At 40.5% G+C, this 16616-nt stretch overlaps 1 protein-coding gene across 4 annotated transcripts in view; it reads right to left on the bottom strand.

Moving 5' to 3' along the window:
• Window positions 1-2587: 2587 nt before the first annotated feature.
• LOC129811386 (synaptosomal-associated protein 25-B-like) overlaps window positions 2588-16616 on the bottom strand; it is an 83457-nt gene continuing 69428 nt past the window's right edge. For 2 of the 4 annotated variants that reach the window (XM_055862646.1, XM_055862648.1), the window contains exons 5-8: window positions 10495-10612; window positions 4809-4928; window positions 4555-4699; window positions 2588-4385 (exon numbers count right to left, since the gene is read on the bottom strand). In XM_055862646.1, the coding sequence (XP_055718621.1) occupies window positions 4323-4385; window positions 4555-4699; window positions 4809-4928; window positions 10495-10612 (446 nt within the window). In that variant the 3' untranslated portion in view covers window positions 2588-4322. The remainder of the gene's footprint in view (window positions 4386-4554; window positions 4700-4808; window positions 4929-10494; window positions 10613-16616) is intronic. The other 2 variants (XR_008752872.1, XR_008752873.1) reach the window with 2 other exon arrangements.

The raw sequence follows: 16616 nt of genomic DNA, 5'->3' as shown, positions 1-16616 counted from the left end.
GCGGTTAGAGTGTTGGGCCAGTAGCTAATTTCCTGAGCCGACAAGGTGAAAAATGTGCCCTTGAGTAAGTCACTTCACCCTAATTTGCTCTATGGGTGCTGTACTACTATAACTGACCCTGTAAAACAACACACTTTCACTGAACCTAACCAGTGAATGTGACGAAACATGTTTTTTCTTGCCGCTAGATGGCACTGTTGACCCTTCCACATAACACATTTATCTCAGACGATTCTGCCTTCCTTGGTCTGTTGAATGTGCTCCAGGGTGGAGGTTGCCCTTAAGGTTAGGGTGAGGCACTGGTCAGCTAACCCTGTTTCAATCATGTTGGGGTTTATAAACTGGTCAACTAACCCTGTTTCAATCATGTTGGGGTTTATAAACTGGTCAACTAACGCTGTTTCAATCATGTTGGGGTTTATAAACTGGTCAACTAACCCTGTTTCAATCATGTTGGGGTTTATAAACTGGTCAACTAACCCTGTTTCAAACATGTTGGGGGTTATAAACTGGTCAACTAACCCTGTTTCAATCATGTTGGGGGTTATAAACTGGTCAACTAACCCTGTTTCAAACATGGGGGCTATAAACTGGTCAACTAACCCTGTTTCAAACATGGGGGTTATAAACTGGTCAACTAACCCTGTTTCAAACATGGGGGTTATAAACTGGTCAACTAACCCTGTTTCAATCATGTTGGGGGCTATAAACTGGTCAACTAACCCGGTTTCAAACACGTTGGGGGTTATAAACTGGTCAACTAACCTTGTTTCAATCATGTTGGGGGTTATAAACTGGGCAACTAACCCTGTTTCAATCATGTTGGGGGTTATAAACTGGTCAGCTAACCCTGTTTCAATCATGTTGGGGGCTATAAACTGGTCAACTAACCCGGTTTCAAACACGTTGGGGGTTATAAACTGGTCAACTAACCCTGTTTCAATCATGTTGGGGGTTATAAACGGGTCAACTAACCCTGTTTCAAACATGTTGGGGGCTATAAACTGGTCAACTAACCCTGTTTCAATCATGTTGGGGGTTATAAACTGGTCAACTAACCCTGTTTCAATCATGTTGGGGGTTATAAACGGGTCAACTAACCCTGTTTCAAACATGTTGGGGGCTATAAACTGGTCAACTAACCCTGTTTCAATCATGTTGGGGGTTATAAACTGGGCAACTAACCCTGTTTCAATCATGTTGGGGGTTATAAACTGGTCAGCTAACCCTGTTTCAATCATGTTGGGGGTTATAAACTGGTCAACTAACCCTGTTTCAATCATGTTGGGGGTTATAAACTGGTCAACTAACCCTGTTTCAATCATGTTGGGGGTTATAAACTGGGCAACTAACCCTGTTTCAATCATGGGGGTTATAAACTGGTCAACTAACCCTGTTTCAAACACGTTGGGGGTTATAAACTGGTCAACTAACCCTGTTTCAAACATGTTGGGTGTTATAAACTGGTCAACTAACCCTGTTTCAATCATGTTGGGGGTTATAAACTGGGCAACTAACCCTGTTTCAATCATGTTGGGGATTATAAACTGGTCAGCTAACCCTGTTTCAATCATGTTGGGGGTTATAAACTGGGCAACTAACCCTGTTTCAATCATGTTGGGGGTTATAAACTGGTCAACTAACCCTGTTTCAATCATGGGGGTTATAAACTGGTCAACTAACCCTGTTTCAATCATGTTGGGGGTTATAAACTGGGCAACTAACCCTGTTTCAATCATGGGGGTTATAAACTGGTCAACTAACCCTGTTTCAAACACGTTGGGGGTTATAAACTGGTCAACTAACCCTGTTTCAAACATGTTGGGTGTTATAAACTGGTCAACTAACCCTGTTTCAATCATGTTGGGGGTTATAAACTGGTCAACTAACCCTGTTTCAATCATGTTGGGGGCTATAAACTGGTCAACTAACCTTGTTTCAATCATGTTGGGGGTTATAAACTGGTCAACTAACCCTGTTTCAATCATGTTGGGGTTTATAAACTGGTCAACTAACCCTGTTTCAATCATGTTGGGGTTTATAAACTGGTCAACTAACCCTGTTTCAATCATGTTGGGGACTATAAACTGGTCAACTAATCCTGTTTCAAACATGTTGGGGGTTATAAACTGGTCAGCTCAAGGTCATTCAGTAATTTGCATAATTAAAATGAGTGTTTTGTAATTGTCAGTTTGTTTATATTGGTCTGTCTCATTGATGCATGGTTCAGGGATTACCTGTGTGTGTAAGTTCAAGAGAGTGTGTTCTTAGTTACGTGATGAGCTCTAATCCACCTTAAACCCAGGGCCCAAAGAGGTTATCCAACAGTGTAATGTCAGTCCTTCCTTCCTGTGGAGTGTCATGTCAGTCCTCTGTGGAGTGTAGCCTGTCAGTCCTCTCCTTCCTTCCTGTGGAGTGTCATGTCAGTCCTCTCCTTCCTTCCTGTGGAGTGTCATGTCAATCCTCTCCTTCCTTCATGTGGAGTGTAGCCTGTCAGTCCTTTTAGTTTCTCCAGTCTAGTTTTGCAGTATGTATAATAAGTATATAACTCCCACACAGTCCATCTACATTTTCAATAAATAATGTGTTTTTTTGGTTCTACAGTCATGTTTTTTTATTGTCATTTTTTTTCACATTATTTTACAATGATGATCACAGTGGAAATGTGTGAACAAAAGAGTGGCACTATTGCAGAGTGGCAGGAAGCAGGGTATCCTCTCAGCCGGGAGTGTCCTACACACTGCTGGGCATGCTGTGGTGGCCATGTTACTTGTTCTAGAAGATGATGTTGTTCTATCTGCTGTGGGACACACACAGGGCTACAGTACATCCAAGGGAGTGAGAGCGCTGAGCGGTTGAGCCGGACATAACCAGAGGTTGATGAGCCAACCATGAATCGGCTGCTACTCTATTGGAGGCCACCTGGGTTAAGTTATCAAAGCATTCTGCTCGTTGTTGTTCTCCTACCTCCAACCCATCTCCAGGTCTGTCTGAGAGAGGGGGGGGGGGGTTTAGATACTCTTGCCCCTGACAATGAGTTGGTTTGGGCATGGTGCTGCTAAACCCTAGGTTGTGGGTTTCAATTCCCCACATGGGACATGTGGGCTCACGTACACTGACTGTGTGTATTGACTTTAGAAATGACCATTGCTGCTCATCTCGGTCAATGATAATGCAAAGTAACGTTGCATTGAAGGCGTGAGCCTGGCTGAAGAATGGGGTGCGTCACTGGTTATGTTCCCAGCACCGTTGCACATTGTGCCTTACGGGAGTGTCTGGGAGGAAGATGACAAGTGTTTTAGGATAAGGGAGTTCTGACTGGTATGTTTGTTTACTTTCGTTTAGCATCAAAACAACAACATTAACTACAGAGTGTCTCACATGGACAACACTGACACACCACTGACACACGGAAGAAACAGCATGTGGTGCTGAGCGTTGTCATAGTAGTCGTGGTATCTGAGTAATGATGTAAATACAGTTAATATAAAAGAAGATGAACAAGACGGAAACAGAGAACTGCACAGGTGAGCTACAGCCATCACAGAAGCACTATATACTTTAGGCGGAGAGACAGAATGGGGAGTAGAGGAACAACTAGGAACAGAGACAGAATGGGGATAGAGGAACAACTAGGAACAGAGACAGAATAGGGAGTAGAGGAACAACTAGGAACAGAGACAGAATAGGGAGTAGAGGAACAACTAGGAATAGAGACATAATGGGGAGTAGAGGAACAACTAGGAACAGAGACAGAATGGGGAATAGAGGAACTACTAGGAACAGAGACAGAATGGGGAATAGAGGAACCACTTTAGGAACAGAGACAGAATAGGGAGTAGAGGAACAACTAGGAACAGAGACAGAATAGGGTGTAGAGGAACAACTAGGAAAAGAGACATAATGGGGGGTAGAGGAACAACTTTAGGAACAGAGACCTAATGGGGGGGGTAGAGGAACAACTTTAGGAACAGAGACCTAATGGGGGGGTAGAGGAACAACTAGGAACAGAGACATAGTTGGGAATAGAGGAACAACTTCAGGAACAGAGACAGAAGGGGGAGTAGAGGAACAACTTTAGGAACAGACCTAATGGGGGGGTAGAGGAACAACTAGGAACAGAGACAGAATGGGGGGGGGGGGGGGGGTACAGGACGAGATGAATAACCAGGACTATCATTTTAATAAAAGCCAAAGATAGACGACGACAGAACAACATTTTACAACAGGAAGAAGAGAAGGAGGAGGGGGGCGGGCTGAGAAAGTGCCATGATAAAAGCATGTTTTGGGGGGGGTGGGTGAAACCATGTTGTGGCTGCAGCTTAGCCCAACATCTTTGTGGCACGCTGGTTGGCTTCATCAATCCTGGTCTTGTTGGAATCAGCCTGAGGAGAGAGAGATTTGGGATGATGTGAAATTATTCCAAGCCATATCAATCAAGATCAAGACTTTAACTGTAAGTAGACTTGTCAACTCAGCGCGTGTCTGACCATCTCTGACACTGAAAATGGATTGATTGTGATTGATTGTCATCGTTATGATCGGGGACAGCACCTTGTCCATGATCCTGTCGATCTGCCGGTTCTGGGTGTCTATCTCGTTGCCCATGTCCAGGGCCATGTGACGTAGGTTACCGATGATCCCGCCCACCTGCTCCAGGTTCTCATCCATCTCATTCTCCCGGGCGTCGTCCGTTACCCTGGAAACGCACATTAGATAGTCCATAAAACTGTCGGTAGATTTCGGCGTGGCAAGGAGAGGGAGTCCATATGCACACGTGCACCCACAAACACACACACACTCCTCACCTGCGGATGAACCCCCCACTGATGGCCATCTGTTCACGTTCGTCCACCACACGGGCCCCTGGCTGACTGTTCACCACTCCATCCTGGTTGGCCCCCCATGCCTGGCCCCCCCCCTTTATCCTGCAGGGACACATACCAGTCAGTGTGTGTGTAAACTTTAATTTGATGTAATAGATCCATTATACGACAAGTAATGTGTAGTGACAGCAAGGCAGCACACCAACACAGCATGCCAATGGTAGATATCTATCTATCTATCTACGGTTCATATATATATGTTATACAATATATGTTATGATCTATCAATCAATAATTGATCCAAGTACTGATCAGTTCCGTTTTATTTACTGTCTTGTCTATGTGGTCGATAGAAAGGGGTCCTTTATATACCTGTAGATAGAAGAGACAGACACAAACACACACTAACAGGACATAAAGGAGACAACACAGACAGACGCCAGCGGACAGACTGACAGACAGAGACGCCAATGGACAGACAGGGAGACAGGAGGACAAACACGCAGTAATGAGTAAGGACACAATTATACTGAGTGCAAAAAAACATTAGGAACACTTGCTCTTTCCATGACAGACTGACCAGGTGAATCCAGGTGAAAGCTATGATCCCTTATTGATGTCTCTTATTTAATCCACTTCAATCAGTGTAGATGAAGGGGAGGAGACAGGTTCAAGAAGGATTTCCAAGCCTTGAGACAATTGAGATATGGATTGTGTATGTGTGCCATTAAGAGGGTCAATGGCAAGACAAAATATTGAAGTGCATTTGAACGGGGTCTGGTAGTAGGTGCCAGTTGCACCGGTTTGAGTGTTTCAAGAACTGCAAAGCTGCTGGGTTTTTCCACGCTCAACAGTTTTGTGTTTGCATCAAGAATGGTCCACCACCCAAAGGACATCCAGACAACTTGACAAAACTGTGGGAAGCAGTGGAGTCAACATGGACCAGCATCCCTGTGGAACGCTTTTAGACACCTTGTAGAGTCCATGCCCCCCGACGAATTGAGGCTGTTCTGAGGACAAAAGGGGGCATCTGAATATTAGAAATGTGTTCTTAATGTTTGGTATACTCAGCGTAGACAGCCAGACAGACAGACAGGAGGACAGACAGACAGACAGGAGGACAGACAGACAGACAGGAGGACAGACAGACAGACAGACAGACAGACAGACAGACAGACAGACAGACAGCCAGCCTCCCTCCCTCCCTCCCTCCCTCCCTCCCTCCCTCCCTCCCTCCCTCCCTCCCTCCCTCCCTCCCTCCCTCCCTCCCTCCCTCTGGTTTTAGAGGGAAAAGGTGATATGGTAAAGACCAGAAGAAGAGCACCCTTCTAGGAAGTCCAGTTCGGTTTAACCTTATAGACATGTTTAACTACAGCATTAAAATAATAGCTTTGAAATACAACTTTTGTGGGCTTTTAGATACTAGCAAGCTACACAAACAAATTTCACACGAAATAACATTAATTCAACATCCTGAAACGCATTCAGTTCCTTCAAATTCAACACACACATGAATCATGCACAACAACGCCGGTCCTAGACCTATCATGTCAGGGACAAATTCTGGATTCATTATTTCAACACTTTGCTTGAGGGGAAATCTTTAAATGTAAAGTTCAAGTTAGGTGCACAAATCTCGAAACAGACATTTTGACTGTTAGTTTGATTCCAGTTTTTCCTCAAATCACATACAAGCAGTTTTGGGATCTGTGTTGAAACATCAGGTTTAAAGACCTCGCTCCCTTCGGACTCATTGTGGAGTTTGATCTGAAGCCATTTCCTGTGATGATTGTGTTTTTGCTATCCATTGTAACTAATATTGTGTTTGTAGGCCTATATGTATTGTTGTAATTGAATCTATGATCGTATGTTATCCATTCATGCTTTTTTATATGTACTATTGATGTTTGTAAACCGACTAACGAAATCATGAAACAGCCAGCCAAGATTACAAACATCTGTGTCCTTCGAAACCCTATTTAAAACCTATATAAAATCTATATAAAACCCTATATAAAATCTATTTAAAACCTATATAAAATCTATTTAAAAACTATATCAAATTTATATAAAACCCTATATAAAATCTATATACAATCTATATAAAATCTATATAAAATCTATATAAATCCCTATATAAAATCTATTTAAAAGCTATATAAAACCCTATATAAAACCCTATATAAAACCTATATATACCCCTATATAAACCCTATATAAAACCTATATATAACCTATATAAACCCTATATAAAATCTATTTAAAACCTATATAAAACCCAAAATAAAATCTATATACAATCTATATAAAAAACCTATATAAAATCTATTTAAAAGCTATATAAACCCTATATAAAATCTATATAAAAACCTATATAAACCCTATATAAAATCTATTTCAAACCTATATAAAACCCTATATAAAATCTATATACAATCTATATAAAAAACCTATATAAAATCTATTTAAAAGCTATATAAAACCCTATATAAAATCTATATTAACCCTATATAAAATCTATTTAAAACCTATATAAAACCCTATATAAAATCTATATACAATCTATATAAAAACCTATATAAAATTGATACATAACCTATATAAACCCTATATATAACCTTTATAAACCCTATATATAACCTATATAAACCCCTATATATAACCTATATAAACCCCTATATATAATCTATATAAAATATATAAAACCCTATATAAACCATATATAAACTCCTATATCAACCCTATATCAACCCTATATAAACACCTATTTAAACCCTATTTCAACCTGATATAAACCCTATATAAACACCTGTTTAAACCCTATATAAAACTGATATAAACCCCTATATAAAACCCTATATAAACCCTATAAAAAAACAATATAAAACCTATATAAAACCCTATATAAACACCTATATAAAACCCTTTATAAACACCTATATAAACACCTATATAAACCCCTATATAAACACCTATATCAACCCTATATCAACCCTATATCAACCCTATATCAACCCTATATCAACCCCTATATAAACACCTATATAAACACCTATATAAACCCTATATAAACACCTATATAGACACCTATATAAACCCTATATTAAACCCTATATAAACCCCTATATAAACACCTATATAAACCCTATATAAACCCCTATATAAACCCCTATATAAACCCCTATATAAACCCTATATTAAACCCTATATAAACCCCTATATAAACACCTATATAAACCCTATATAAACCCTATATAAACCCCCTATATAAACCCTATATTAAACCCTATATAAACCCTATATAAACCCTATATTAAACCCTATATAAACTCTATATAAAACCTATATAAACCCCTATATAAACCCCATATAAACACCATATAAACTCTATATAAAACCTATATAAACCCCTATATAAACCCTAAATAAACACCTATATAAACCCCTATATAAACCCCTATATAAACCCTATATTAAACCCTATATAAACCCTATATAAACACATATATAAACCCCTATATAAACCCCTATATAAACCCCATATAAACACCATATAAACCCTATATAAACCCTATATAAACACCTATATAAACCCCCTATATAAACCCTATATTAAACCCTATATAAACCCTATATAAACACCTATATAAACCCTATATAAACACCTATATAAACACCTATATAAACCCCTATATAAACCCCATATAAACTCTCTATAAAACCTACATAAACACCTATAAAAACTCTACATAAACCCTGTATAAAACCTATATATATACCCTATATAAAACCCTATATAAAACGCTGTATGATACCCTATATAAACCCTATATAAAACCATGTATGACACCCTATATAAACCCTATATAAAACCTTATATAAAACCCTGTATGATACCCTATATAAACCCTATATAAAACCTTATATAAAACCCTGTATGATACCCTATATATAAACCCTATATAAAACCTTATATAAAACCCTGTATGATACCCTATATTAAAACCTTATATAAAACCCTGTATGATACCCTATATAAACCCTATATAAAACCTTATATAAAACCCTGTATGATACCCTATATATAAACCCTATATAAAACCTTATATAAAACCCTGTATGATACCCTATATAAACCCTATATAAAACCTTATATAAAACCCTGTATGATACCCTATATATAAACCCTATATAAAACCTTATATAAAACCCTGTATGATACCCTATATATAAACCCTATATAAAACCTTATATAAAACCCTGTATGATACCCTATATATAAACCCTATATAAAACCTTATATAAAACCCTGTATGATACCCTATATATAAACCCTATATAAAACCTTATTTAAAACCCTGTATGATACCCTATATATAAACCCTATATAAAACCTTATATAAAACCCTGTATGATACCCTATATAAAACCTTATATAAATCCCTGTATAAACCCTTATATAAACCCTATATAAAACCTTATATAAACCCCTATATAAACCCTATATAAACCCTATATAAAACCTTATATAAAACCTTATATAAAACCTTATATAAACCCCTATATAAAACCTTATATAAAACCTTATATAAAACCTTATATAAAACCTTATATAAAACCCCTATATAAACCCTATATAAAACCTTATATAAACCCCTATATAAACCCCTATATAAACCCTATATAAACCCTATATAAACCCTTATATAAAACCCTATATAAACCCCTATATAAACCCCTATATAAACCCCTATATAAACCCCTATATAAACCCCTATATAAACCCTATATAAACCCCTATATAAACCCCTATATAAACCCCTATATAAACCCTATATAAACCCCTATATAAACCCTATATAAACCCCTATATAAACCCCTATATAAACCCTATATAAACCCCTATATAAACCCCTATATAAACCCCTATATAAACCCCTATATAAACCCTGTTTTCTTTCTGTATCTACAGCAGAACAGCAATGATAAAATGCTCAAATACATCTACACAACTGATCATTTTCTTGCCTTTGTACCTGACTTGCTTAACTTAGACCACCTTTTACTAAACTTTAAATAAAAATGTAATCATTTAATACAGATTTAACTTCAGTGTTTGGTTCATTGAATATTAACACTTTTTTTTCATCACAAGAGAACTGTGTGCAATTGTGTTCACTTCCTCCGGTAATCAGTAAACTACTGAATATACTGTGACCTGGATACCTGCTGTGTGTGTGTGTGTGTGTGTGTGTGTGTGTGTGTGTGTGTGTGTGTGTGTGTGTGTGTGTGTTAGTGTGTGTCTGCCATGCATAGGCAGTATGTTTGTGCATATGTACAAACAGCAGTAATCAGGTCACGTGAAATCGTACTGTAGGCCTACTGCCTCATGTTGTAGCATTATGTAACACGCTGATACAAGTATGCCATGTATGACTGTGATCATTTGAAGGAGAAAGTAGCCCAACATGCATCTCTCTCTCTCTAAGTGCAGGAGGAAGCAGCATGGAAGGCCTTGGGTAAGGTCTGAAGTTGACACGCCATAGTGTTGTACTGGTCACCATGCACTCTACTTTAGGCATTAAAGCAGGCAAGCAGACAGGCAGGCAGACAAACAGACAGGTAGACAGGCGGCAGGCAGGCAGGTAGGTAGGCAGGCTCCACCTACTTGTTACAGGGACACGAACAAAGACCACAGAGAGACCCTAGATTGTTCAAATTCTTTTCTGCATCCTTCATGTCCTTATTGATCTGGTCCATCCCCTCCTCGATCCGCTCCAGTTGCTCTGATTGTCAGCGCAAGTCATTTATCCCCACAGAGAACGAGGGCACGTGACAGAGAACGGGGGAGTAGGAGAGAGAGGGAGAACAAAGGAGAGGAGACAAAAAGAGACTGTGACAAAAGAGACAGAGACATTGGAAGATTGGACAGCACTACCAACCTAACACAGGCCAGATTCCAGGGCCGTCACCACCGGTACCTACTTGGCAACACATGGACATAATTGGCCAAAGCATTGCCTAGTCAGGTAGCCTAGTGGTTAGAGCGTTGGGCCAGTAACCGAAAGGTTGCTGGATTAGAATCCCTGAGTTGACAAGGTAAAAATCAGTCGTTCTGCCACTGAACAAGGCGGTTTAACCCACTGTTCCCCCGTAGGCCATCATTGTAAATAAGAATTTGTTCTTAACTGACTTGCCTAGTTAAATAAAGGTTCAATTAAAAAATATCTATATATTTCTCGGCCTCCTTCAAGTCTTGATGAACCTTGTTCATGCCATCTTCAAACCAATCCAGTTGTTCTGGCAACGACAAAGGAAATGAGAACAGTGAATTGGCTCTTGTGATGATTGAGGTCTAAGTTACAGCCTATCAAACACAACCATAATGCAATGCCTTATGGAGCCACACTGACACACTCACAGCCAGTGCAGTGAGAGAGAAAGATTGTGACAGAAGAACACATAAAGGCTGGATTCCAATACAAAATAACCTACCTCATTGGGCACTCCTTCTGCTAGGGTCTAGGGAAGGGAGCACACCTATGAGCACAGGATGTTGAAAATACCTGTTCTTATTTTAACCAAATTTACTCTGACACTTTTGTATTGGAAACCAGCCAGTGGTGATAGAGTGAGAGAGGGAGACAGAGGTGATAGACGAAGAGAGAGAGAGAGAGAGAGGTGATAGACGAAGAGAGAGAGAGAGAGAGAGGTGATAGACGAAGAAAGAGAGAGAGAGGGGTGATACACGAAGAGAGAAAGAGAGAGAGGTGATAGACGAAGAGAGAGAGAGAGAGCGAGAGAGAGGTGATAGACGAAGAGAGAGAGAGGTGATAGACGGAGAGAGAGAGAGAGGTGATAGACAAAGAGAGAGAGAGAGAGAGGTTATAGACAGAGAGAGAGAGGTGATAGACAGAGAGAAACAGGATGAGAGTGAAGGAGGACTGTAAGATGAAGTAAACAAGTGTTGTGAAGTAGTGGATAAGGTGAAAAGCATTATGGGACATGTAGTAACATGCAAGCAGAATGTTTGAATGTAAGTTGGGTAGAAACAGTGATGACAGTCCATTCATCCCAAGAGGCCCTTAATCACTGAAACAGGGTCAGATATTGGTTCATTCCCTCAACCACTGAAACAGGGTCGGATATTGGTTCATGCCCTAAACCACTGAAACAGGGTCAGATATTGGTTCATTCCCTCAACCACTGAAACAGGGTCAGATATTGGTTCATTCCCTCAACCGCTGAAACAGTGTCAGATATTGGTTCATTCCCTCAACCACTGAAACAGGGTCAGATATTGGTTCATTCCCTCAACCGCTGAAACAGGGTCAGATATTGGTTCATTCCCTCAACCGCTGAAACAGTGTCAGATATTGGTTCATTCCCTCAACCACTGAAACAGGGTCAGATATTGGTTCATTCCCTCAACCACTGAAACAGGGTCAGATATTGGTTCATTCCCTCAACCGCTGAAACAGTGTCAGATATTGGTTCATTCCCTCAACCACTGAAACAGGGTCAGATATTGGTTCATTCCCTCAACCGCTGAAACAGGGTCAGATATTGGTTCATTCCCTCAACCGCTGAAACAGTGTCAGATATTGGTTCATTCCCTCAACCACTGAAACAGGGTCAGATATTGGTTCATTCCCTCAACCACTGAAACAGGGTCGGATATTGGTTCATTCCCTCAACCACTGAAACAGGGTCAGATATTGGTTCATTCCCTCAACCACTGAAACAGGGTCAGATATTGGTTCATTCCCTCAACTACTGAAACAGGGTCAGATATTGGTTCATTCCCTCAACCACTGAAACAGGGTCAGATATTCTAAATGGTGAGTTGGGTTAGTATTGCGAGTACTCTGATCCTAGACCTGTAGTTACGGCCCTTATCTACCTGGAGTGGGTCCAGGGAGAAGGGAGTGGTCTGTAGCATAGGTAAGGGTAAGGGAATTCATGGGCGTGGTGGCTTGCTTGTTGATGTGTGAACATTTGTAAAATCCCTGGGTTGTGGCGAAACAACTCACAATGTTTGTAGACAGATACACTCGCCTCTGGTCACGGCTAGCCACTGTACAGTGTTGTTATCCTCACTGACCTCTCTGTTGCCCCTGACAACACTACCCCCACAGATAATTAGCCTCCCCAGGTAATCCCAGGGAACACGAGGGATTGGAGAAGAGGTGGAACGTGACAGAGAGAGCATAAGAGAAATCTTATCATCATAGCTCAGTTGGGTGACTCTGTCTCTGCTTACAGCATGCCTTTTACGCACTGAATATGGTGTAATTGCAGACCACAATTCAGGGCGTTTTTTAAAATGTGGGTGTTCTCTGATATCAGGAAACATCCATTGATACATGCCATTGGTCAGTTCCAGTGTTATGAGCCTGAGGGTTAATCGACACAGAGGATTTGTTCACATAGCAGGTTAGGATAACTAACGTGTCAGGTTAGGATAATGAACGTGGAAGGTTTTGTGAATTAGCGTGGCATTTTAGAAGACTAAGGTTAGGAAAAGGGTTAGGGTTAAGCTTAGCTACAATGCTACAATGCTACATTTGTCAGCAACTGTCGTCCCCAACGTGAAAGAAACTGCCATGGACCAATGGAGAGCACCAATGGGTGTAACGTGTCATCAGAAAGCACCCCTAATTGCAGTTTGCAATTACACACTTCTCTACACAATCAGAGCGTGGAAGACTGCCCTTGACTGACCAATGGGAACACTTGGGTTAACAGTAATGTAGCCAATCAGATCACTTCTGAAGTCACTCCACGACTGCCGTTTCCAAGGAGCTCTGACACCTGGTTCTAGACTCTGGTTCTAGACTCTCTGGAGGTGGAATTTCTCCAACACTGATACCTGGTTCTAGACTCTCTGGTTCTAGACTTTCTGGAGGTGAAATATCTTCAACACTGACACCTGGTTCTAGACTCTCTGGTTCTAGACTTTCTGGAGGTGGAATATCTCCAACACTGCTACCTGGTTCTAGACTCTCTGGTTCTAGACTCTGGAGGTGGAATCTATCCAACTCTGACACCTGGTTCTAGACTCTCTGGTTCTAGACTCTCTCCAACATTTTACAACCAGAGGAGACTGAATGAATGTGAGTATATAAGATCAGATATCATGTAACTACTGTATTTGCATATATTCTTGTTAAATGACAATGTAAAGGCAGGGAATCCAAGAGGAGACATCAGTATGTGAGACAGTGAGCAGCCATTTTGTCTCCCTGCTTCAGCTAATCAGGCATTTAATTACACCGAGACCAACGCTCTCATGCATTACCACAAGACACATACATGACTGATCACCCGGCCAGTGGCTGTGTGTGTGTTGGGGTGTGTGTGTGTTAGTGAGTATGTGCCTGTTGTGGTGGGGGAGGGTTTTGGTGGACTGATGTTCAAATAAACAGAACTTGTAGAGAGTTTTTTAGATTGTCAATAATCTCAGTATTATTTGATTGGCTGAACCTAGAAGCCGAGAAAGACAACATCCTCATGTCTCGCCGGCGTTCTAACGAAGCCACAGCGAAGCTCCTTGTCATGTTGGCGAGATTGGAGACCACACCGTGGTGTTAGCCACATTCAATGTAATGTCAGCCGATCTGCGCAAATGGACGTTGCTCTGGTCCTTCCTTCCAGGTCCTGGTGGATGGGACTGTGGTGCATTGTGGTGGAGGGAGGGGCAGGGGTCATTTGAATCTGGGAATTGATTGCTCTGTGGCGGTGGTGGCGGTTGCAGCGAGCAGGAAGTCAGCACCATTACTCAGGAAGCCAGAGGGAAAGGCTCTATGTTCCTGTGACAGGCCTAATAGGTCCTTTCGTCAAGTGTGGAACAGAGCCGGGGGGGGGGGGGGGGGAGACCGTCCTATAGAGTGGAACTACAAATGAAACCTCTGCCGTGCTGGAACCTGGGAGGAAGCAAAGCACTGAATGTTGCAGATAGAAATACCACCGATAGAGCGGATATGATCGCTTGATCTACATGACAGAGGCAAATATTTTTGTTGAAACATTCCATTAAGTCGAATTGAACGCAGGAGTGGATGTGAATGCTTTATGTTTGCCTATTTCTATACCTCACTGACATTATTCTATACCTCACTGACATTATTCTATAGCTCACTGGCATTATTCTACACCTCACTGACATTATTCTATAGGTCACTGGCATTATTCTACACCTCACTGACATTATTCTATACCTCACGGATATTATTCTATAGCTCACTCACATTATTCTATAGCTCACTCACATTATTCTATAGCTCACTCACATTATTCTATAGCTCACTCACATTATTCTATACCTCACGGATATTATTCTATAGCTCACGGATATTATTCTATAGCTCACGGATATTATTCTATAGCTCACTCACATTATTCTATAGCTCACTGATATTATTCTATAGCTCACGGATATTATTCTATAGCTCACGGATATTATTCTATAGCTCACTCACATTATTCTATAGCTCACTGACATTATTCTATAGCTCACTGACATTATTCTATAGCTCACTGACATTATTCTATAGCTCACTGGCATTATTCTATACGTCACTGACATTATTCTATAGCTCACTGGCATTATTCTACACCTCACTGACATTATTCTATATCTCACTGACATTATTGTCACGTTCCTGACCTATTTCTGTTAGTCTGTTGTATGTGTTAGTTGGTCAGGCCGTGAGTTTGGGTGGGCAGTCTATGTTTTCTGTTTCTATGTTGGTTTTGGGTGATCTGATATGGCTCTTAATTAGAGGCAGGTGTTTTTCATTTCCTCTGATTGAGAGTCATATTAAGGTAGGTGTGTTCACACTTTGTTTGTTTGTGGGTGATTGTCTTCCGTGTCTGTGTCTGCGCACCACACGGGACTGTTTTCGGTTTGTTTTGTACATCGTTCTTTTGTGTAGTCTATTTTCCCTGTTCGTACCTCACTGACATTATTCTAAACCTCACTGACATTATTCTACACCTCACTGACATTATTCTACAGCTCACTGACATTATTCTATACCTCACTGACATTATTCTAAACCTCACTGACATTATTCTACACCTCACTGACATTATTCTACACCTCACTGACATTATTCTACACCTCAATGACATTATTCTACAGCTCACTGACATTATTCTACAGCTCACTGACATTATTCTACAGCTCACTGACATTATTCTATACCTCACTGACATTATTCTATACCTCACTGACATTATTCTACACCTCACTGACATTATTCTACACCTCACTGACATTATTCTACACCTCAATGACATTATTCTACAGCTCACTGACATTATTCTACAGCTCACTGACATTATTCTACACCTCACTGACATTATTCTATACCTCACTGACATTATTCTATACCTCACTGACATTATTCTACACCTCACTGACATTATTCTACAGCTCACTGACATTATTCTACAGCTCACTGACATTATTCTACAGCTCACTGACATTATTCTACACCTCACTGACATTATTCTACACCTCACTGACATTATTCTACACCTCACTGACATTATTCTACAGCTCACTGACATTATTCTACAGCTCACTGACATTATTCTACAGCTCACTGACATTATTCTACACCTCACTGACATTATTCTACACCTCACTGACATTATTCTATACCTCACTGACATTATTCTACACCTCACTGACATTATTCTACACCTCACTGACATTATTCTATACCTCACTGACATTATTCTACACCTCACTGACATTATTCTACACCTCACTGACATTAT

This window comes from Salvelinus fontinalis, chromosome 15 (assembly GCF_029448725.1).
Source record: "Salvelinus fontinalis isolate EN_2023a chromosome 15, ASM2944872v1, whole genome shotgun sequence".
NCBI classification, from domain to species: Eukaryota; Metazoa; Chordata; class Actinopteri; order Salmoniformes; family Salmonidae; genus Salvelinus; species Salvelinus fontinalis.
This window is presented reverse-complemented; position numbering and strand designations above follow the sequence as displayed.